At 35.5% G+C, this 17875-nt stretch overlaps 2 protein-coding genes and 1 long non-coding RNA gene across 3 annotated transcripts; 2 read left to right on the top strand and 1 right to left on the bottom strand.

Moving 5' to 3' along the window:
• Positions 1-1842: 1842 nt before the first annotated feature.
• LOC138125021 (methyl farnesoate epoxidase-like) lies at positions 1843-4910 on the top strand. Its single transcript, XM_069040232.1, has 7 exons — positions 1843-2001; positions 2196-2447; positions 3249-3655; positions 3714-3819; positions 3880-4060; positions 4117-4379; positions 4676-4910. Exons 1-7 carry the CDS (start codon positions 1917-1919, stop codon positions 4858-4860), a joined length of 1479 nt encoding a protein of 492 aa, XP_068896333.1. The 5' UTR covers positions 1843-1916; the 3' UTR covers positions 4861-4910.
• On the bottom strand, positions 2346-10090 carry LOC138125022 (uncharacterized). Its single transcript, XR_011157323.1, has 2 exons — positions 9952-10090; positions 2346-2558 (listed from the first exon to the last, which is right to left on the bottom strand). It is a non-coding gene; the product is annotated as an uncharacterized lncRNA (long non-coding RNA).
• LOC138125018 (probable multidrug resistance-associated protein lethal(2)03659) lies at positions 6066-12156 on the top strand. Its single transcript, XM_069040228.1, has 10 exons — positions 6066-6890; positions 7833-7976; positions 8033-8260; positions 8312-8739; positions 8791-8947; positions 9004-10227; positions 10283-10619; positions 10668-10818; positions 10870-11100; positions 11152-12156. Exons 2-10 carry the CDS (start codon positions 7900-7902, stop codon positions 12048-12050), a joined length of 3732 nt encoding a protein of 1243 aa, XP_068896329.1. The 5' UTR covers positions 6066-6890; positions 7833-7899; the 3' UTR covers positions 12051-12156.
• Positions 12157-17875: the final 5719 nt, after the last annotated feature.

The following is a 17875-nucleotide window of genomic DNA, read 5'->3' as shown; positions in this document are numbered from 1 at the left end:
CTAAATTTTTTTTTCAGTTTTGGAAAGAGATGAAAGTCCGAGGGAGCCAAATCAGGTGAACACGGTAATGCGCAAGAAGTTCAAACGTCAATTCCGTTATTTTTTGTTGGGCAACTGCCCTTGAATGAACAGGTGCATTGTCGTGGTAGAATAACACTTTTTTCTTGGTCATTACTGCATTTTTCTTGAAATGCTGTTTTCATCTTCTTGTGTCGTATTGGCCATTAATTGATTTCCCCCTCTCAAGATAATCAATTAGCAAAATTTCTCATCCATTTTAATTGTTGACAAGAAATCGCTAATCATTTCGACATTCAAATGGCCCGCGTTCTCAATTTCATCAAAATTTCCCAAATATTAGTGGATTTTTACACTGTTGCCGCTATGCGCAATTCTTAAATTCAGCTTAACTAAGGTTTCTTAAATTGTTGACGGTGCAACGGTGAACTTTTTAAGCACGACTCAAAATTCAAGCAGTGCTTATCTATTCCCTGCTTAACGCCACAACGGTGCAATCGGCCATAAATGAAATGATACCTTATATCAAGGGAATGTAACCCTAAGGTTTGGTAATTTTCACTAATTTTTTAATAGGGTTTATCGTGCGGGCGGTAAAACTTGAATCACCCTGTACAACGCACTATTTGTTTCCTGAATATTTTCAAAGCCTACGTGCTAAAAAGTAAAAACCTGCTTTCTTTATCCCACTCGCCCGTTCAAGGATTTCTTATTTTAATATTTACCCTACATCTGAGAATTTTTTACATCCCTAGGGCTAATTTATTATCATTCAATTTACAATTACAATTTTACTTAAAAGTAAACTTTCATAAAATCATTATTTATTCGCTTGAAAAGTACAAAGTGTCTATAAAAGAGCGTAAGTATATCCAGAGTCCTGTGGAATTCGAAATTTTGCCGTTCTGTAGCATAATTATGGTATAAAATGGAAATTAATAGACTGTTGTAAGATGAAAATGTAGTAATTAGAATATAGAAAAACCGAAAAAAATTAAGACCTCGAAGTCACAACTAACGCTAAGATTTAATAATTTGACATTTTGACTGTTGATATCTGATTTCACGGCTTTAACGGCTCGACATAGTTTGACACAATAAAATTATAGAACCGCACAATTCCACAGGACTCTTGATATATGTATGTACCTATATTCTTTTATAGACACTTTGTACATAGAAAGAATTCAAACTTTCTCCAACTATAAAATTTAGTAAACTGGTTTCAATGGACGACCGACTCTTGTTATTGACTTAATTTTTATTGTTATTTTATTTATTATACTTTAATTTTTCATCGTTTCGTTTCCAAATTTATATTTGAAAAACTTCAATTATGTAAGTACTCAGTTGTCAACATTTTACTCAACATAATAATGTAAAAAAAAATCAATTGAAATTCTAATCATAAAATATATAATTACATGCACCACTGTTTAAAATAATTAAGTAATTAAGTAATAATTAAACTGATTTTATTATTTTTGCCTGTTAGGAGCAACCCTGCAACCTGTTTAACGATCGTGGTACATTTTATTTTAATATGCGTTGCCCAATGAATATTTTAATTTTTGAATTTATTATATAAAAATAATTTCTTTTTGTAAATGATTAATTATTAAAAAAAAAAATATTTGTACAAACTGTCATTCAATTGCCCATTTATGAATGTTTCCAATTTTTACACCGTCTTCACAACAAATTTCGCACCAACAATACGAGATTTGGGATTTTTTAACAAAAGCAAACTAATTTGAATATGAAACATACAATTTCTCCTTTTTTTAGAGAGGGCATCTGTAATAGGTCAAGGATTTTTTGTGTAGAAATGCCTACATAAGAGATGGACTAGTCAAGAAGGGCATCAGTTCAAACGAACAAGTCGCTTCGTAACAACAATGTTTCTCTTCGCGTGTTTATTTGTTATGTTAATTTTTTTAGTCTTAATATTAGACACATTAAAACCAAAAAACTATCCTCCGGGTAAGTACCTTTCTCATTTCCAATTGCATTTTTTTTTTAATTTTATTATCACTTTTGTCGCTGTTGTAGTAATCCCTTCCTCGATTTTAACTTAGCTGAAACTCATTTTGCAATTTTCAAAATTAAGATTTTGCCCTAACCGCTTTTTTTTGTCATTCTTTTTGGAAGATTCTAGTCAAGAAATGTATCTCTAGGTCCTCCGTGGTTGCCAATTGTGGGCAATTTCATCGAATTTCGCCGAAAGCTCAGCGAGATCGGCTACCACCACCTGGTGTGGAAAGAGTTTTCCGAACAATACGGCGACGTGGTCGGTTTGAAAATGGGACGGAATCTTGTGGTGGCAGTTTTCGGCCCCGAGGCCGTCAAAGAGGTCCTCACGAGGGAAGAATTCGACGGACGTCCTGACGGATTTTTCTTCCGCCTGCGGACGTTCGGAAAACGGCTGGGTAAGTGCGCTTTTCGCACAATGTTCGGCTGTTGAACTTGTGCCGTGGGGTTAAGAATTTCGGCGCGGGCCTAGGTCAGTGATGGGCAAACCGGTGAAATGCTGACGGTCACTAAAACAAAACAACCCCATCAGACTCGTTAGGAACCGGTCCGGTCTAATTTCTTTTAATATTCTTTACAAAAAACGTCCGCGACAAAGGCAGCGACACACGAAAACAACTCCCGTACATACGTACAGGGTGATTTATACAGAGTGTATCAGTCGAATTTAGATTCCTACGCGGAGCGCAATCTTAAAAATGCACAGAAAAAATATGTATCGTGATTAGAATGCAATGGGGTTATATTTTAGACCAGAAATTTGACTATTGAGTTTTGAGTATTCTACTAGTCGATAATGGCTATACTCGCTCGGATTAATTACTCCACTCGCCTTCGGCTCGTTACACAAAATTATCCTCACGAGTAATAGCCATCATTATCCGCTCGTTGAATAATATACTATTATTAAATAAATTAATTTGTACAAATTATTATTTCTACACACGTTTGATGTGAAAATTCATTTGTAAATTTTTGGAGTAACGACATTGAAGAGCTATAATATAGATATTTACATAATGCATAAACTCAACAATATAGAAGTGCTAAGAAATAAAAAATTGTAACGTCAATTTACTTCCACTGGCGTAATTATGACCTCTGACTGCATTATAAACATTCTTCACCGCTTATCACCACTAGTAAAAAGAATTTTTAAATAATTGCAGCTTTCAAAAGATTATACTTATTTATTGCAGGGATTGTATTTTCGGATGGACAATTCTGGCAGAAACAACGCAAATTCTCTCTTCAACATCTGAAAAATTTCGGCTTGGGACGCAAGGAAATGGAGGAAAAAATTCAAGATGAAACACGAGATTTAATCTCTATGTTCAAAAAGCAATGTTCGCAACCGATATGGATGCACACAGCTTTCGACGTTTCTGTTTTGAACGTACTTTGGGCAATGATGGCCGGAGAAAGATTTAACATAGACGACGAGAGGCTCCGCAAATTGTTAAACATCATACACGACGCTTTTAGACTTACCGACATGTCAGGAGGCATCCTCAATCAAATGCCCTTTCTGAGATTCATTGCACCAGAGACCTGTGGCTACAACCAGCTGGTTAATGTTTTGGTTAGAATGTGGGAATTCTTGGAGGTACACCAGTATTGCCAGATTTGTTTATATTTTGTGAAAAACTTTGAAATTGTTTAAGGAAACTATTTCTGAACACAGGAGGACCATGTGTACTACTCATGCCAGAGATTTGATCGATGCATTTTTACAAAATATGAATATCAAGAGTGACCCTTCATTCACAGGTTAAAACACGTCTCATGAAGTCAAAAGGAAATACTTCTTGGTCTAATAAACATTTTTAGATGATCAGTTAATGTCTCTTTGCCTTGACCTCTTCATGGCGGGATCTGAAACCACTAGTAATACCTTGGGATTTGCTGTTGTCTACATGATTGAATTCCCAGAAATTCAGAAAAAGGTTCAAAATGAGATGGACGATATTGTCGGAAGAAATCGATGGCCAACTCTACAAGATCGCATAAAGTACTTTCCCCCAGTACCGTTGCAGTTTACTAATAGTACTAGTACTATTCTTTTAGGTTAAAGTATACTGAATCAGTCTTGATGGAAATTCAAAGACGTGCTAATATTCCCCCGCTTGGCATAGCACACAGAGCAAAATGTGACACTCACTTATTAGGATATTCCATCCCTGAAGGTACTATAATTTTGACCAGTCTATACAGTGTACACATGGATCAAAAGTTTTGGAAAGACCCTCTCGCGTTTAGACCTGAAAGATTTTTTGACCAGAGCGGAAATTGGATGGTTAATGAAAAATATTTTGCACCGTTCGGATATGGTAAGATCACTAGAGGTGTTAGATTTTTTCACGAGCTGTGACCTTGGAAGCTGGAGTAATAAACCAGTGAAAAATCTGTAAATGACAACTGGAAACGTCGACTATTTTTAAATTCAAATACGTACAAACAGACGAGAGAGAGAGACGAAACTAACGTAACGAATGACAATGTTTCCCGGTCGGTTTGTAGCGCCTACTTGAGATCGATATTCGTTTGTGCAGATATGACTCATAGCCCATGAGAAAATCCAAGACCTCTAAGAGTCTTAAGATCGTGTCTTCAAAACAATTTTTAGGAAAACGTCGCTGTCTGGGGGAATCATTAGCTAAGGCTAATTATTTCTTGTTTTTTACCGCTTTGTTGCACAATTTCTATTTGGAAAAAGACACTGAAGGACCAGCGCCACAGTTGGAAGGTTTTGATGGAGTCACTATTTCTCCTAAACCTTTCAAAACAAAGCTGATACCAAGATTTGATTGAAACTTGTATAATTATTTACATTATTTGAATAAAATAACGAACATAATTTAGTTTATTCTAACTGGAAGAAGACAAAAATTATATGGAATAAAAAAGTCAAATTCGTAAATTGGAAAATATGTATTAATAATAATAGCAAATGAAGAAATATTATATAAAAACTTTGTGGGGTAAATATTTTAAAAATATTCTGAGATAAAAAATACAGGGTATTTCACTGAGCCCGGCGGAATAGAAAATGCAACCCACAATACATCAGGAGGAAAAGGCGGATATTTATCCAGGTTTACGTTCCAATGTATTGTGGGTTGCATTTTCTATTTCGCCGGACTCATTATCACTCGTGAAATACCTGTATAGGTATACCGTTCCAAAAATTTGAAATATGTAATGGAAATATTTTCCCGAATGAACTTTTCGAAAAGAACTCAAATCGGTTAATTTCAATTTAATTAAAGAAACATTTTCCAGTTAATTTCATGTTTTCTTGTATCGGGTGTTCATTTAAATTTATCATCAAAGTTGGCGTTGATGAGTTTAGACGTTTAGAATTCGTAACCATTTCAGGAGTTATTGTAGCTTCCTGAACGCGACCCCTCAGTTGTTCTTCTGTAGCAATAGGGCTGCTGTATACAATATCTTCTACGTGGTCCCAAAGAAAGAAATCCAGAGAATTTAAATCGGTGGACCGCGGAGGCCTGTGTCGTGGACCGCCACGACCTATCCATCGCCTTTACTCTGCCTTTTCCCCTTTCCTTATGGTTCGCTTCTTCTATACTTATTTAGCGGGAGATGGTCCAACTCTACTCTTTCTCCTATTCTGAATTCTTCTACTCTTTCCCATGCTTCTTCGTTTACTATTCCGTAATCTATCACTGTTTCCCCTCCGCTACCTACATAGGTCCATTCCTCTTCTTCGTCCCCTTGTTTGTTCCCATTCAATACTTCCCATCCATTTTCATGGATCCATTCCATCAATCTCTTCCCCTCTGCATTTTCCATCTTGTCTTTGGATTTTCTTTTCGCATCCCCCTTCTCCTCTTCTCAATTTCTTGCTCCTGTTTCTCCTATTCTCCCGTTGAAGTCTCCTCCCATGAGCATATATTCTTCCCTGTTTTCTTTTATCGTTCTTGTTGTCTTCATCTCTTTGCTGTATATTGTCAAAAATTTAATTTAAAATGACAGCCCTAACAACTTCACAGGTATTTAATTTAAGTTTATTTTGGTCCGTTTCTAATTCTAACACTAACGAGTAACGACATTTGTCAAACTTGACAGCTAGAAATGTTTATTCAAATTACGCGATTGTAAGTTCAAAATAACAGTTATTAAAAACTAAGCCAGTGGCGTCTGTTTATGCATTTAAATTTTCCTCATATAGGTATTCATTATATTCCTTCATCAAATGTAGACTGCTCTGATTAATAATAATCGATGATATGACTCGTGAGACAGGAGCAGCCACAGCAAATTGGTTTCACTCGGAGATATCATCGATGATAATCATAGCACTTGTTTTGTTATAGCAGAATAAGTCTTTAAATGTACTCCTGTCGCTAGTTGTGATGTTAAAAATTCAATAATATCCTAATCCGTCAGACATTCATTTTCTCCTAAAAATTTAGAAAAGCACGTTATTATAATTACATATGTTGTAATAAGTTACATAAATCATGAAATAAGTCACACACAAGATTTTATATCACACGTTCCCTCCCATATCCACGCCAGTGACAGCAATGTCTTGATGATTCATACAGCAACAAAAACTATGAATTATGGATTTCACTATTTCAAGCAGTCGCAACGAGTATTATCACTCTTCAACGTGTAAGTTGATGATCCGCTTCATTGTTACTACAGACAGTTAGTAGACCTACTAGTTGATTAGCCAACCGACATCATTATTCTAAAAAGTTTTGCGTTTTAGAGGTGATACTTAAACTTAAACTTAAATGTGTTCGTTGTCAAGGCTTCAAAATTGAATATTCGAAAGTTGAAGAATAGGTCAACATCATATGTTACTCGATGTAAGAAAAAAGTTCTGTTTAATACATATATCTTGTGTGAATATTTGAAAATATAAAATAACAAAATATTTCCCTACCAAGAGATTTTTTCGGAATATATGGCTACAAAAAATTCAACAACTCACTTTCTCTCATTGTTATTTTTTTTGTGTGCAACCGTACGTAAAATGAGCACTTCACGTACCGAAAACAGGCCGCGAAATCCAATTTATTAGTACAGAATTTTCATCCTGATGTCATCAATAGACACTTTGGTTAATTCGTCTCTTCGCACGGCCCCTGACATTCCCATGATTAAAAAGGGGCAGATGATACAACTTATCATAACAGAACTTAACATTGACCTTCCGCAATAAATAAATTCCAATAACTAAGCCAATACAACATTTTCCGACACCGTTTTCACATTCTTCTTGTTACGTCAGTCTCTAAAGTCACTGTAACATGTTTCATACTGCAGTTCAGATTTTTCAGGTATTAAATTAGACACTGCACAATTTATATATTTATTAAAAAATAAACTCTGGATGAGTACACAGAACTAAAAATTGTAATTTTCTTCTGAGATTTCTACAATTTTTTTCAAACTAATGAATTGTGTTATTTATGTCATTTCTATAGCGACAAGCCGAATTTATATTTATTGACAGTGACGGAAATTTTACTTGTTCATTTCATAATTACAAATTTTCTGTTGCACACAAAATGTTGTGTACGCATTGGCCGCGAAATCTTTTAACATCCTCGAAATTGTTTTGCCTCGGCCGCAAGCGACCTCGGCGACAATTTTTCTCTCGGTACGTTAAAGAACGATTTCGCAGCCTTGATATACAAATAATTATTTTCATATTGTTATGACTGGTATTCCGGCTGTATCTCTTAGGGGTGGGTGGTAGGGGTTATCCCAAAAGCACATATCATGTTATGTCTGCTATATTCCAGCTTTCTTCTTTTATCACAAACAATAAGAAAATTATTTACCATAAAGAAAATATATCTCTCCCAAATAATGAATTACGTAAAACGAAAACAACAAACAATCAATCCGGAACAGAACACAAATTTCTTTCTGACTTTGTTCTTTACGTAAGTACAGTAATTGAACTATCTGAGAAACTTTTAACAATACTACTCAATTTAAGATATACCCGAAAAATTTTTATTAAAGGATTCAGAACACAGTTACGTGAAGAAGACATATACGAAGTACTTCCGTCATATGAATCCAAAAAATTAGGAAATAAGCTGGAACGTATCTATAAACGGCAAAAGGAACAACAAGTGTTCTCAATGCTTTCTTTTTTGTGGAAATCTTTTGGTTTGCAGTTTTTTATTATAATTACTACTCTGTTGATCCGATTTATAATTATGTATTTTTATTAATCTCTTAAAAAACTTGTAATCATATTTCTAATTTTTAGATTCTTAAGGACAAAAATCATTAAAAAATTTATAGCTTATTTTGCAAAAGATCACAGCGTTACGAAATCGAGTGCACATTTCTACGGTATATCTTTAGTGATGATAGTGTTCCTCGAATACGTATTTGCTGACAATTTTCAATTACGAATTGAAACATTTGCCGTTAAAATGCGTACAGCTTTTATATCTTTAATTTACAGAAAAGTTTTGAAGATTAATCTATCACAAGTTGAAGACATATCACTTGGTAAAATTATGACGTTGATAACCAGAGATGTGAACGAATTCGAAATTTCAATAGTATATGTAACGAGAATGATGGCTAATCTCATTTCTTTCTTTGGGGTGTGTTTTATACTGTATGCAGAAATCGGTTGGCTAGTAGTTATACTCGTCAGTGTTTTTTTATTTATTGTTCTAATGCAAAGTACCCAATCAACTAAATAAATTGTAGTCCGCTTTAATACGTAATTTTTAGTGAGTCTGGCAAGTTTAATCATGAATCTAACAACTAATACCTTAAAGAAAACGGACCATAGGTATGAGATGACAAAAGAAGTGTTAAATGGGATTAGGTCGATAAAATTTAACAGTTTGGAAGACTTATTTAAGACAAAGTTGTCCAAGAACAGAAAGTGGGTATATTCATTGATTACCATAGAAGTAGCAGTTCTACTATGTTGTGTTTCAGGGATGAAATCTCTTTCATTTACAAAATATTTTTACTGTCATATGCACAAATTACACTGTCGAACTTTTTGCTAAATGCAACCTGGTATTTGCTGATCATCACTTCGATATATTTGGCAGACCACATCAGTGCTGCGACAATGTTTCTTATCATGGACAGTCTTAACAACGTGTCATTAGCTTTGCGTTTTGCTATTGCAAGGGGAATTTTGGAATCCGCGAAACTGATGGCTGTTTCCAAACGAATTGCAAGATTCTTGGAAACCAAAGATCATGAATTTACTGAAGACGAAAATGAAGGACAGCTTTCCCAAGAAATCGTTTTGTCAGACTTAAGAGTGTACATTAAGGATTATAAAATTCTTGACAACCTTAATTTAAATTTCCAAAAAGGGTTGACGGTTATCACCGGACCAACTGCAAGCGGCAAAACCTTGTTGTTAAAGGTTTTAATGAAAGAGCACCAATTTATTGAAGGTGATGTAACTGTTAACGGTAGAATTTCTTACGCGTCTCAAGAACCCTGGTTATTCCCTTCGACAATCAAGCAAAATATTTTGTTTGCAAGCAGCTGCGATAGAAAGCGATACAATGAAGTACTCGAAGTGTGTGCATTGGTGAGAGACTTCGAGTCTTTCGACGAAGGTGACAATACAATGGTTGCAAACAGAGGAACCAACTTGAGCAGAGGACAGCAAAAGAGAATTAATCTAGCACGAGCAGTCTACAGAGAGAGTGATTTCTATTTGCTGGATGATTGTCTGTCAAGTCTAGACGTGCTAGTTGAAAATTTTATATTTGAAAAGTGCATCAGACATTTTTTAAAGGATAAAGTAGTTGTAATGGTTAGTCAAAACAAAAAACACATTAGCAAAGCAGATAATGTTATTGATTTAAACGACGGAACGTTATCAATGAAGCAGAATTTATCTGTTCAAGAAATACCTACCATTAAAAACTCCGAGATGGTGCGGAACATCAACGTCGAAGAACAAGGATCATTCATAAATGATGTCGATGGAAGCGAAACTGCAACTTTGATGGAAACGAAAATCATCGAGAAAAATATTTACGAAGAGTCAAAAGAACTTGCGAACGTTAAACTTGAAACGTATGTCAAGTATTTCAAACATGGTGGCGGTATAATAATGCTTTCAGCAATTCTTATTTCCTTCTGTGCGATCCAGTTTGCACAAAGTGGCGTTCACAAACTGCAAACCAATTGGTAAGTTGTGTTTCATTTTCTCAAAAAGATTGACTTTGTTATTGTTGGTTTTCAGGATTAACACTGAAGAAACTATTGTCAATTACACAGTTCATAATAGTACAGACAATGACATTTACAAAACTAACACTGAAAAGCGCCATCAAATGGTCTATTTGATTCCTCTACTTACGTTACTGGTCGGGGTTTTGATTATGTTAAAGGCGACCATCTTTTTTCTTCTAGTTAAGAAGGCTTCACTTAGCATCCATGAAATTGTTGTTGGAAAAATTATTGGCGCCTCGATCGAATTCTTCGATTCCAACTTGGTTGGAAACATTTTCAACAGATTATCAGAAGATTTACTTTACATTGATGAAAAAATTCCGATATCGTTGTCTGTTGTTCTAGAAGTGAGTTTCGTTTCTAGTTTTTTTTTTAAATTTAATATTCTCTTTTAGTCTCTTATAGAAACTGTAACCATAACAATTTTAGTAATGACAGTAAACGTAGTTCTGGTCATGCCTTCTTTGGTGTTTTGTTTGTTGATTGTAATAACTACGATAATTTATTTAAGAATAGGGAGACCTTTAAAGCAACTAGAAATTTCACGTAATTTATTTTTACACGAAAAATATTTCTGATCTAATTTATAACGTTTAGCTCGAAGTCCGTTTCTTGGGCACTTAAATGCAACTGTAGAAGGCCTGTCCACAGTGAGGGTTTCCAAGGCTCAAAATATCTTGTGTGATGAATTTGACACACATCAAGACTTTCACACTTCCGCCTCATACATGTATTTTTGCTGCTTGAGAACATATGGTTTTGTTGTACACATCTACGCCACTGTCGTCATTGCTTTCGTGGTTATTCAATTTTTGACTGCAGAAAATGGTATAACATCTTGTAAAATGAACTACATATTGCATCAACTTCTTCTTTAAGATACCTCTGTGGGAGATGTCGGTCTGGTCCTTTCGCAAATGTTTCTATTGACGACAGCTCAAGAGAAGGGATTTCGTAGATTCTGTAGATTGATAGCAAGAATGACAGCGATTCAAAGAATCCTAGAATACACAAAACAAAAGCAAGAATGTAAAAATGGTATACTTGTGGAAAACTGGCCTCAAGGTGGTGAAATAAGATTTGAAAATGTATACCTTTCTTACAGCAATCGTAGCGACGTCATCTTAAACGATTTAAAGTTTACTTTAAAATCTGGAGAAAAAATTGCCGTAGTTGGTAGAACCGCTGCAGGAAAAACGTCGTTAATTTCCACCTTGTTAAGGTTGTACAAAATCAAAGGAAAAATATTTTTTGACGGTGTAGATATTGCGACTGTACCACTGGTTGTTCTCAGGTCAAATATTTCGGTGGTTCCTCAAGAACCATTTTTGTTCAGCGGTACAATCCGTGAAAACATCGATCCCTTGGGACAACATTCAGATGACAGAGTTTGGAACGTCATCAAAACAGTCAATCTGGAAACGTTATTTTCTAATCTAGAGTACAAAATAAGTGGGGCTGATTGTAGTTTAAGCACTGGACAGAAGCAACTGCTTTGTCTTGGCAGGGCTCTCATTCGTAACAATAAAGTGGTAATTTTGGATGAAATCACTGCAAACGTAGACTCCGAAGTTGAAGAGATGATATATAAAATAATAAAAGAATGCTTTATCAACTGCACTGTGATTATGATAACGCATAAGTTGAACTTAATAGAAGCATGTGATACAATCATGGTTTTAGATTGGGGTAGAATTATTGAAACTGGCAGTCCATCAGTTTTGTTAAATGATAGACGTGGTATGTTTTACAATATGCTAAAAAGTACCGATAAGTAAATAATACATATAGGTATAGTAGAACTCCTATAACTAGTATAATTTACATTTGTAAACACTATCGCACTAACCGCACTTAGGTAATGTTGTTATTATAAAATGCCTGTCTGCCAATTTAGAAGTGAAGAACGTATTTGATGCAAATTTTGCCAGTGACCTATTAAATGGCAAATCTGAGGTATTTTTTGTTTAAAATGTTTCCCCATTTTTTAGCGATATTGGCTGTGACTTAAAATTAAAATTAAAATTAGTTTGGCAACACCACTGACATCTTGATTTGGTTTGTCAAAATAGCGCTTCAAAATTCAATACAGAATATGAAACTGCGAGTTAACAGTTGTATCAAACACCTGGCTTGGATCTTGGATACAACTGTTAAGTCGCCGTTTCATATTTTGTATTGAATTTTAAAGCGTCATTTTGACAATTCAAATCAAGGTGTCAGCGCTGTTTCCAATATAATTTTAAAGTAATAGCCTCCTTTAATTATAAATTTAAATGATCTCACGGTATTATTACATATTATAAGATAATGAAGAAAATTTATAAAATAAAATAAATAAGAGCAACATTTTAGGTTCGTAAGAATGTGTAATTTACCAGGTTTATTACCAAACGCGACGCCACTGTGAAGCAGATTTCTCGATGAAATGTCAAAGAAACGTCAACGATATGCTATTATTAACCTAGAAAACAACTTTTCGAAATCGGCAAAACTTAGAGGCGTTTACTGTAATTGAAAGCAACAATTATTTCAAAATATTTGGTAAAATGGGTTTTACCATTGATGATAAAGCATTAACTACTAATAATTAATTAATCGATAATAGATTTTTCAAGAGGTAGGCAACCAATAAAACGATTGTGCATAGGAACTACGTCTCAAATCGAGACAAACAAAGCACTCCTGCTTTGTTTTCTTTTTGATCACTTTGTATTCCCAGTAACTGTATTTATATTCTATAACGTGTAGAGAACAATCGGGACTCGTCCAGAACTTGGCGCTCCTGTGTCCTGAGGGAGGCGGTAACGTTGTCGAAGAATTTACTGAATCACGAACGCAGATACTAGATAAAAGATACGGCGAGCTAATTGGAATTAGTCATTGGCGTCATTATTGACGAGCGAAGACTGTGAATAATAGTAATATAAAGTTGACTCAAGTTGCAAAAAACCATTTTGCATTTGCAACAGCACTTTTATCGCATTAGTCATTTGAAATTACTTTAAAGCTGTACTTATATGGAAAATATTCAATCCAAACTATGATTTTCTGGTCCTTTTGTGCCTTTATTTGGTTTGAAAATATTGAAAAAATGCTGTTGCAAATGACAAGTGGTTTTTTGCAACTTGAGTCAACTATATGTACAGGGTGTTATTGAAAGTTGTACAGATATTTTAACCATATGTATGTATAGTGCGAATTAATCTTAATTCAGGGTCAATTATTAGTAAACAATAAAATTTGTTGTCAGTATTTTTACCAAGTTTCTTTAAATCGTCGAAACCACAGTCACAGCGAACGTTACAATATTTTATCGTTTTTGACGTCAACGCAAAAGACTAGGAAAATGCAAAGGGTATTGTTTTGCAACATAGCAATTTAAGACTTTTGGTGCGTAACGATTGAAGAATCGTGAAACTCTTTAAATTGTAAATTATACCGGGATATCAAAAATTATCTTGGTCAAAGGTGGTCAGAGAACAGGAATTGTAAAACGTCCTTCTCAACTTATTTCGTGTGACGATTTCTTCGGTACGAGCGATTGGCCTACCAGCACCTTTTTTATGAGTCACAGAGCCAGTTTCGCGAAACACACCAACACAATTTATAAGGCATGCATAAAAATCCTTTGGCATTACTGCGAAGAGTGAGAAAAAATAAAAAATAAAACTATTTGACAGATTTTGACATTCAAAAAATGATTGACACAAATGCTTCGACAATTATTTGAAAATCCATAACGTTTTTCGTGTTCATTTGAGCAAAGTTTTAATGAACATTAATTACTTGTAAATTATGAGGTTATCTTTGACAGATGTCAAGTGTGTCAAGTTAGGTATATAATACACTGCTCCCAGAAATTAACGCATCACTTTGGAAAATGTGAAAATATTGGGTGTCAAGTGTCAACTGTGTGGGTAGGAGAGAGTTGACATTTCTTTGACAGTTCATAGTCGCGCAATTTTAAAAATTGTCAAATTAATGTGCAAAGGTATTAAAAAAATCAAATGGACGCTTATGAAATGTCATACAAATGTCAACTCTATCCCATCCACACAGTTGCCACATACATTTTCGTACATAATTGCCATACTTTATCCACAATCATTTTGAATCACCCAATAGTTGATAGTTGTAAATAAATCACAACAAATCAGCTCTTATTCGGGAGTGTTTTAAATTGCAATAAGAGTTTTATATGAACTCGTTACAAAAATAATAATCATCGTTATCACTTTCACTACCGCGTTCACTCATTTTATGGAACTGATTGTAAAAAAAATCTAAATGTGCATACTTCAACATGGGGACTATTCGTGGAGGGAGAAAAGACTGGGGATGGCACTATACTTGGGCCAACCAACAGATATAGTAATAAAAAAAGGGGATGTGGCCTAGTTGCGTAGAACGATATACGCCGAAGCCTGTTTCACAATGAAGCAGGTTCTTTGCCATTTGTCATCAATTAGAGAAACAAAAATCTTGAAAAAAAAACTATTTTGTAATACAAATCGAAAAACGCCGAGGAAAACAAACAAACATAAACACGTGGTCAAACTCCCGAAGCGAGGTTAAAATGAATGGGATGCCGGATGCCGTCAAGTAATTTTTGTGGATGTACATCAGGCTTTCGAAAATTTGCGCACGTTTTGAATAAGCCAATTGGAAGCTGCTATTTAAAATACGCGGGCACTAGGGGGCGGTTTTATTACTATATCTGTTGGTTGGCCCAAGTATAATTCAAATACGTGTACCGGCCCGCGAAAACTACAGAGTCATAAAAGGTTTCTGAATGTAGACGCTAGGCCAATGGATTCCTTCGCCTTCCTTTCACGCGAATTGTGCTTCTTTATCTAGCGCATTGTGGACTGGGTCATAAAAGGTTGTTGCACGTGCTTTTAGAGGGTTCGGAATTTTAACATGGAAAGCATAGGAAATGCCATCCCCAGTCTTTTCTCCCTCCACGGAACTATTACTTATTTAATTTTAGCTGGTTACAGTTGGTTGCAAAAAAAAACGGGAACTATCAGAATAAAAATGACACATTTTTATAATGTTTTCATAGTACTATGGGGGACACGGAAAACTGGGCAGATGTGTCATTCAGTTGTCAAACTTTCTAAACCATACCTTAGCTACTCATAACCAAGCTTAAGTTAATTTGACAGTTTTTTTGAAAATATCAATCATAATCACAGTAAAGGTGCATTTACAATGACACTTTTTGAAATGACAATAACAGACTGCCCAGGATTCCATGTCTCTCATTGTATCATAGTGTGAATCTTACAAGAGAAAGGTAGGTTAAAATTATGGTCAAAATTCAATGACATTTAAAAAAATTATTTGATAGGTATTGTCAAGCAGACAATTAATTGACAAATGGACAAAACCAAAAATACATTACAAAAATTTTCATTTTCCGTTTTGTTTTTGCAACCATCTGTAGGTACTATTCCGGACACGGAATCTTGGCCACAACTGACATTTAACTGACAAATATGTGTGAACTGGCCTTTATTATTGAAAATAACCCAACTTTTGACTCGATAATGCCATTTCCCTGCTTTTTTGATGTCACAAGAAAAACTTTTTAATAATTGTCATTTATTAATGACACTAATGATTGGTTTACATATTTTTTTTTAGAAATGTCTAAAAAATGTTGGAATGCTAAGATTCCGTTTCCGGAATAGTCGTAGGTACTGTTACGTTATTTATTTTCCCTGATGGGGAAATTTTCCCAAAATAACGATTTAACAGACTTCGGGTCGAGATGCACTGGAGACTGCTCGAGAGTACAATGAGGGACATGGAATCCTGGGCAGTCTGCTATTGTCATTTCAAAAAGTGTCAATGTAAATGCATTTACTGTCATTATGATTGATATTTTCAAAAAAACTGTCAAATTAACTTAAGCTTGGTTATGAGTAGCTAAGGTATGGTTTAGAAATTTTGACAACTGAATGACACATCTGCCCAGTTTTCCGTGTCCCCAATAGTACTACGGCGGACAATAAATTTAGGCCAGCCTGTCATTGAGTTGACATCAAAATGTGAAGCTGGCATTATGTTCAACTAACCCCATTTTCGATTTTTGTCATTCTTGTCATCGTGACAGCGATAATCAAAATTAAAATTGGGAAAAGAAGCGTGCACCAGAGAGAAGTGCTACTACAAATCAGTTATGCTAGTGCGTCATGATCTGTAAGTTACGAAAAAGGCAAAGAAAACGCCAAACAGCTTGAAAACCTTCAGTTTGACAAACTGACACATCAGTCATAATGACAATAAATGGTCGCTTGCATTGACTTTTTTGAAATGTCAGAAATTTGCCGGCCTAAATTTATTGTCCGCCATAGTACAACCTAAATGTAGGGGTGGGTGGTGATAAACGGAAGAAAGTAAACTCCGAGTGGTTTAAACGAAATGAATATATTTTCGCTCAGTTCAGCACACGTACCAATCTGATTATTTGACAACAAAAACGTTTCTCACACTCAATAATTATGTACAAAAATGAAGGGTTGGGCCCTCGCCGCGACAAAAAAAAAGGGAAAAACTCTCGAAAAATAAATTGATTTCAAAAACTAAATAAAAAAAAGGGAGAGCCGAACGTGAAGCCCGATATCGTCCTCGACGCTATTCTTCTACGCCGCCCACGATCGGCGGGGCCGTTCCCTCGGGTCTCACCTCGTTTCCCAAAAAAAAGCTAAATTCGAAATAGAAAAGAAAGTCGCGCGGCGGACGAGGACACAAAAGATAAAGAAATATAATAAACAAGAACTCTTACAAACAAAGAAAACTGTTATCGGCCTGACCGGCCGTTTGCAGGCGAGGTCACCAGCAGACCGATAACTCAACCCGAACAAAAAAAACGTTCTGCCTGAAACGACGCGCTGGCTTTGCTAAAACTAAAAATTTTTTCTTTCACCCTGGCCTTGATCGTCACGGGGCGGTCGACGTCTCTGGAGACCTGGACTTTCTCGGGGACTTCCTCGGGCCCACGGTAGACGACGAAATCCAGGTGTGGAATTTGACTCCGCACTCCGACGTTTGGTTCTTCACGAACCTTCCGTCGGGGATCCGTAAATCCGCTCCTCAGCGTCTGGGTTTGGACTTCCTGGACTCTTCTTCCAGCCTCACCCTCTTCGGACCCTCGACGTCTCCACACCCTTTTCTCGCCGTTCAACCACTCGCCGTTTCAGCCCCTTTCACAGTCCCGCACCGATCTGACCTCTCTGATCAAAGACCAAAGACAAAAAGCCCTTCCCCGCGCTCTCTCCTGTTTTTTATAGTTTCGCCCCTCTCGATTCGGATTATTATTATTTTTGACGGAAAACGTTGTGCGCACCCAGATCGAAACATTGACAAAACTTGCATTTTTTTTTAATGTAACAGTATTCATTATATGCCTTCATCAAATGTAGACTGTTCTGATTAATAATAATCGATGATATGACTCGTGAGACGGGAGCAGCACACATCTGCAAATTGATTTCACTCGGAGATATCATCGATGATAATCATACCACTTGTTTTGTTATAGCAGAATAAGTCTTTAAATGTACTCCTGTCGCTAGTTGTGATGTTAAAAATT

Source organism: Tenebrio molitor, chromosome 2 (assembly GCF_963966145.1).
Source record: "Tenebrio molitor chromosome 2, icTenMoli1.1, whole genome shotgun sequence".
NCBI lineage: Eukaryota > Metazoa > Arthropoda > Insecta > Coleoptera > Tenebrionidae > Tenebrio > Tenebrio molitor.
Note: the sequence above shows the minus strand (reverse complement) of the source record. Positions and strands in the feature narration are given on the sequence as shown.

Excerpts from the sequence above, each read along its gene's own strand:
- LOC138125018 (XM_069040228.1), top strand. The coding sequence starts at position 7,900 with ATGAATTACGTAAAACGAAAACAACAAACAATCAATCCGGAACAGAAC. Across the intron at positions 8,261-8,311 it reads TTGATCCGATTTATAATTAT|ATTCTTAAGGACAAAAATCA; the intron begins GTATTTTTATTA and ends TCTAATTTTTAG. Across the intron at positions 10,819-10,869 it reads AAAGCAACTAGAAATTTCAC|CTCGAAGTCCGTTTCTTGGG; the intron begins GTAATTTATTTT and ends TATAACGTTTAG.
- LOC138125021 (XM_069040232.1), top strand. The coding sequence starts at position 1,917 with ATGTTTCTCTTCGCGTGTTTATTTGTTATGTTAATTTTTTTAGTCTTA. Across the intron at positions 2,448-3,248 it reads GACGTTCGGAAAACGGCTGG|GGATTGTATTTTCGGATGGA; the intron begins GTAAGTGCGCTT and ends TATTTATTGCAG. Across the intron at positions 4,061-4,116 it reads ACTCTACAAGATCGCATAAA|GTTAAAGTATACTGAATCAG; the intron begins GTACTTTCCCCC and ends CTATTCTTTTAG.